General features: G+C 33.0%; 1 protein-coding gene across 3 annotated transcripts; it reads right to left on the bottom strand.

Annotated features, from left to right (window-relative positions):
• Window positions 1–93: 93 nt before the first annotated feature.
• L(2)37cd (general transcription factor IIIC subunit l(2)37Cd) lies at window positions 94–4,043 on the bottom strand. 3 transcript variants are annotated; one of them, XM_078184815.1, is made up of 8 exons: window positions 3,798–4,043; window positions 2,377–2,548; window positions 2,101–2,277; window positions 1,533–2,028; window positions 890–1,465; window positions 614–819; window positions 351–534; window positions 94–260 (listed from the first exon to the last, which is right to left on the bottom strand). In XM_078184815.1, exons 2-8 carry the CDS (start codon window positions 2,524–2,526, stop codon window positions 100–102), a joined length of 1,950 nt encoding a protein of 649 aa, XP_078040941.1. In that variant the 5' UTR covers window positions 2,527–2,548; window positions 3,798–4,043; the 3' UTR covers window positions 94–99. The 3 variants fall into 3 exon arrangements, with proteins under 3 accessions (XP_078040941.1, XP_078040940.1, XP_078040942.1); XM_078184814.1 differs by lacking the exon at window positions 3,798–4,043 and adding an exon at window positions 2,816–3,399; XM_078184816.1 differs by lacking the exon at window positions 3,798–4,043 and having other exon boundaries at window positions 2,361–2,486.
• Between the last annotated feature and the right edge of the window lie 1,989 nt (window positions 4,044–6,032).

Genomic DNA, 6,032 nt, shown 5'->3' with positions numbered 1-6,032 from the left:
ATTATGAATAAATTTTAGGTCATAAATACTTAAAGTTACATATTTATTTATTAAATCTGGAAAACATGATCAGCAATTGAAGCTCTATGTAAAATTTCACTAATCGTCTGCTGTGCTGGTACTTGGTTTAACGTTATCGATTTCTTCTTTCCCTTCCTCCACGCTAGGTTCGTTTTTTTTTCTCCTTTTTCTAGTTTTGAGTTTGCTAAACTTCATTTTCATTCCACGCTTGGCTCTCGGCTTAGGAATGTCTGTAGGATCTGTGGACCAAGTATGAGAAAATATAAATTAATTGTAATTTACTTTTATATGCGAAATACTTATTGTTCTTTTCAAGTAACAATACGTACAATCGTCAGGTATGTTCATTTGCTTCCTTAGGACAGCTCGAACCTGTCTATTAATAATTTCCCTACATTGTGCGTCAAAACCAATTGGTAACCATCCTCTTTTCTCATGACACCTTGCAGAAGGTAAAGGATCAGGTAACTTGGCTAACATTTCTTGTATTTCATCTACCAGAACGTCGCAATACTAGAAGGATATTTATAGAATAATTTTTGGAGTGTCCACAAATGTTTAGAACTTGACAATATACAAAAATAGTGTGAACCTGATAGAACATTTGTCTCGATGGCGGTACGATTCCATGCCTGTATATGTAGACATTTTCATGCATGTCTAATTCTTTTCTACTGATTTGTTCCGACGTGGAGACTCCACTAGAAACTACCTTTTGTTTTCCAACTGGTGTTGACCTATATGGCAACGTATACTCTGAGTAATTTCTCTTGCATTTTACAGTAGAGCCCAAGCCATCTAAACATAGAAAGAAAAGAATAAAATAATTGCTCTTATTTTATGTAATTGCAATGCCAACAAATCTTACGCATAGATTTCAGTCTATAATCCAAGGTCTGATATTTTCTCGCAGCAACATCTTTCCTCGGATCGTAGCCCAATCTTACCCACATAATTTTCCATGGACCGGTAACGAAGTAATATGCCACAGAAGGTAGTAAAATTTTCAAACGATCATGAGAAAATTTTGTTTGATACATCACCGCACTTTTCGACCAAATTGGCCGCTCCTCAAATAATTTACGTATCTGTTGGTAATGCGTGTTCTGTACAAACTTTACTTTCATAGCAGTTTCTATACCAGCTGGTGGCTTAGTAGGAACCTCTGGCGTTGAAAAGTAAATGAAATTGGAAAATCCTGCCTTTCGTTTTGTACTTTTTCCTATTATATTGTCTGGATATGAAGATGTTTCTGTTTTTGGCACATATTGCTGAATTGTGTCCATTCGACTAAATGCTGCTGGTGGTAGGAAATAAGGTACATCATTCTTCAACCAAGAATATCGTGGTATGTTGCTTGGATGTATTTTGTCGTATATATATTCTAATTTCTTAGGATCCTCTTTAGATGGAGTCATTGGTAAGTATTGGTAATCACAAAGGTCTAGAAAATATTACTTACTTTGAGATAAAAAGATACAAATACAATATTATATATAAGCAATACATACTTGTAAATCTGAATTCCATGTCAACCCATCCTAAAACCTTCAATTTTGGTAATTCATACTCCTCATCTTTAGAGAGATCTTCGAATTTATTTCGATCAAATGTTGGTGGTATATCTTTCTTAGTCTTTCCCTCAGCAGGTTGTGGAGCATCAGTAGCATCATTCTCATTATTAACACTGCAACTCTGTACTTGATCAGTTAACTCAGACATAACTTCTGATTCTTTTTCAATTTTGTCAGTTTCCATAATTTCTTTTTCTGGTACTCGCACAGTACTTGCATTCTTATTTTGCACTTTGCTACCTTGCATATTACTTAAACTATTTTTGTCTATTTGTTTACCTTCAGCTTCTTCTACTTGTTTCACTCTAGACTTTTTAACTCTAACTCTAAGTAAAAATCCTTTGGTCGCGTATCTATCACCACAAGTTGGTTTACAAAAAGCATCATCTGGTCTAAACTTTAATTCCAAACGTCGGTTTGGTGTATTCACTGCCTGTTAACAGATAAAAATAATTATGGTCCAATGTTTTGTATTTTTATATTTACTATTAAAAGTATATTGTACCGTAGAAATGACACTCATTCCACCCAGTGTCTCTATAGCCTTTTCTGCATTAACAACATTTGCAGGGTATTTAATGCAAACAAACTTCTTGTCAAATCTATGTCCTCCAGGAAGTACTGGCCCTATGTAGTCACTTTTGCATTGTTCATTTTCTCTGTCTTCATTATCTTCAAAATGCTAAATATATACATAATATTCATTTTTTATATGACAAGAAAACATAACTTTTATATTGATATGCATTAAAAAACTATGATTACATTCATTTGAGCTTACATCCTTCGCACCAATCTTAGTTTCAGGTACATCAGCAGAAGAATCATCGCTTCCTAGTTCTTTACGGTAATCATCAATATTAAAATCTTCATCCTTCATATCCTGTGCATTGGAAGCTTCGTCAGAACTATCAGTACTTACTTCACTCATTTTGTATTTTTGGTTCAACGCTCTAAAACATCCATTTTTAAGTTACACACTCTAGTATACTAAACAATGTCGAGACATAAAATTATTATGACATTATAATATTAATATAAAATACTGTACTCAAGTGTACGATAAACTAATTATTTATTTTTCTCATGAATAAAGTACAATTATGATTCATATGTTTGACTTTTATTAGATAGTTGATATATTGTATAAAATTGTCACCTGTTGTTTACTTTTTAGTATCCTTAATGTCTACTACAAAATATTTTTTTATATTACTTACAGAACTTAAAGTAATAAATTACAAAAATCACACGAGCACTGTACTAATATTTATCTTCTTTTTACATTATTTCTATAGTAAACGTAAACTTTGAGGTTAGGAAAATAGGCATGGCAGAATATTCGTGTAAAAATGGTGGCCTGACTATAGACAATATAATATGCTCTTATACTTTCGATAATCACATGTGTGAACATGTGTAGAATCAGATTTGCAGAAAATTAAAAAATGCAACAACAAAATTTTAAACATTCAACACAAACCGAATTGCGTATAAAGTACAAATTGCTAGAAAAAGATAATAGAAAATTGCTAAGAATAGTTGCACGCTGCATATATTTAGTATTTTAGTATTTAAATATTATTAAAAGTATTTAAATACTACAGTTATTATCGTGTCCGAAATTTGAAATGTCAATTAATTGTTATAATGTCAAAAATATATGACATTGAATGCAAGAATGAATGAATAAACATTAGGGAATAGAAAATGATAGCGTGCATTTTCTTCGATTTCTTCGACTTTCCTCAGTTTTTTTAATAAAATATTTAGTACAGTAAATATTGTAATGCTGTCAGCTTCGTACACCTGTCAATCGAGTACGAAACAGAAAGCCAATACAAATAACGAAATACGATCTAAATATTTTCTATTCCTCTTAAAACTTGCATACGAAGGCCAGTCTTTTCTACAATTAAATATTAAAGTTAAAGAAAACGTTCAAGAGCGTATACAAAAATAATGTGTACAGAAAACTGTAAGTCAGAACATTTAGATGAATGCATAATAAAATCGCTATGATATTATTTTAACAAAAAGAAAACATTCTAAATAATTTAAAAAAAAAAAAAGATATCTTACTTATTATTCATAACAGTGATAATCGTATCATAATATTTGAGTGCCCTTGAATACTAGAAGTAAATATCAATAGATGTAATGGTGGTAGTAAACTAATTTTTTCAATGGATATTACATTACCCTTGTCCATACTGAGATATTAATGTTTAAAAACAATATTTCTAGAAAAAACTTATTAACTTTTTTCAATGCACATTCTGTGTTGCAAACTGTTGGAAAATTGGCGCGTCGAGTAAAGTACGTGGTTCTTGAACAAATGGGAACGTCAATAATTGTACGTTGTTTATAGATGTTATAGCTTCCTGGTTCGGCTGAGACTGGAAGTTCTATGAACTGTTATCAACTAGCAAATAATTCCCAAGTCGTGTGTGAATCTTTCATTCACGACTTTTCAGTTTAACCGTTGGCTTATAGTGCTTATGCCCTCCCCACTAAAAGCCTATATAATAATAAATAGTTTGTTCGACGATAGGTTACAAAGAATTGTAGCTTCATAAAATTAATATTTTCCGATCCGAAATTTTTAATTCACACGTTACTGCTTTCGAACATTTCTGTACTTCTCAATTATTGTATCAAATTAAATCAACGCACATTGAATATTCTTCTTCTTGAAATTTTCACGAAATTAATTCTATACGTTCAAATTACAACATATAATTAGACTCAACTCGTTACTGTCGCTGAGTCACTTTAACTCGAAATCTAAACAGATTTTTCCAACACATAGTAATCCCGTTTTCTAATAATCTAGTGCATTCTGTACAAATGAAATTAAATTCCGCGACTTGGGCAACATTTTAAACAGTTTTAAAAATACGAAGAAACTCGAAAATGTTAAAATGACTTTGAAACGTGATTATAACAATTTTGTATAGTATCTTGGAGCCGTAAATCTTCTCGTTGTTCTCTTCAAAGCCCGAGGGCACTGAACAATTTCCAAGAGTTGTCCATCAATTAAAAATATACGAGATTGTTGAACAGTTATGTAATCGTTTCCTGTTAGCAAACGTCGCAACATTGGAAATGCCGCAGGTTTGATTCATTATAATAACTGACTTTCCGAGAAATCTAACACTCTAATAAGCAAGCTTGCCATTGGAAAGAAGGCGTGGATACCTAACAGGCTTACCTTGTGAGAATTATGTATGGACACATGGGACCAAAGCAGCTGTATAACGGACAGTTTTAAATAATTTAATCGACGTCGACGTTACCGACGTTGTGTTGCGGATTTCTATGCGGTATTTCGATTAAATCCTCCCGAATCTCTGAGGCCCAGCGATCGGCAGAACTAATTAACAGTTTTCTCAAATTATCGCCTACTCAGTTAATTTTTACCTAGAATGTACCGAGAACACTTTGGACGACTTGATGAGAGATAAACGTCTAAGAAAGTTGAGCAATTAAATGACTACATTATACATATACCGTTGAATTCATTAAGTAAACTATTTTACAAAGTAATTTTGTTCATGAAACTAGAGAATCGACAAGTTATATTGAGAATCATTTTTACAAGAACAAAAACATTGATACACCTGGAACTTGACAGAACAAGATTGTTGAGTTATTCATTTAATTTATTGTCTCAATGTTACATCTAAATGAAATTTTTTAAAAGTCAGCTGTGACAATACTTTCGTTAATGACCGTACAATTTAATTAGTAGCTAATTGTTCGGACAGTATCATCAAGTTTATTATGATGTCGCCATCTTGTCCTTGAACGTGACCATCACACTGTCCGATACCTGTTTCGTATTTCAATAACGAACATACGAGATTCCTATAGCCCTTGGTACCATACTTTAACAGACATCGGGAAGATGAAGTGAAATAATGTTTTTTCATTGAAAATTTCTCTGGATCTGCGACAAAAATACTTGAGTTAATCGTCGAAAATTCTTTACCTGTAAACGTGACGCCACTGTGATGTCGCCGATGCTTGACAGGATCGTGTCAGCAAGTGTTAATGATATTGATGAAGTAAAAATAATATCGCTATTTGCTTTCGTGTTTCATTTATCTACTGCGTGGTTCATCTGTCTAAATTCTGAACGTGAAGCTGATGAGTCTGAACTTTATAGAGTCACGTGAATCAAGAACCGTCATACCTTCGAAGGGTCACGGAACACTCGTCGTTTGTTCTCGCCCAGTGAGTTTCCTTCTAGAACATCAGTTTGTTTAGTCTGAATGCTCATAAATGTCACTTGAAGCAAGACCGACGGTTATGTCTTGGGGGCGGAGTGGGTTATATTACTGTCCGCGAAAGCTAAAGAATCACGATTATTGTACTCGTAAACTGTTTGTCGATGCATATTGGTGCTTGGATTGCACATGACAAGGTCGCTTG

This window comes from Augochlora pura, chromosome 7 (assembly GCF_028453695.1).
Source record: "Augochlora pura isolate Apur16 chromosome 7, APUR_v2.2.1, whole genome shotgun sequence".
Classification (NCBI taxonomy): domain Eukaryota; kingdom Metazoa; phylum Arthropoda; class Insecta; order Hymenoptera; family Halictidae; genus Augochlora; species Augochlora pura.
Note: the sequence above shows the minus strand (reverse complement) of the source record. Positions and strands in the feature narration are given on the sequence as shown.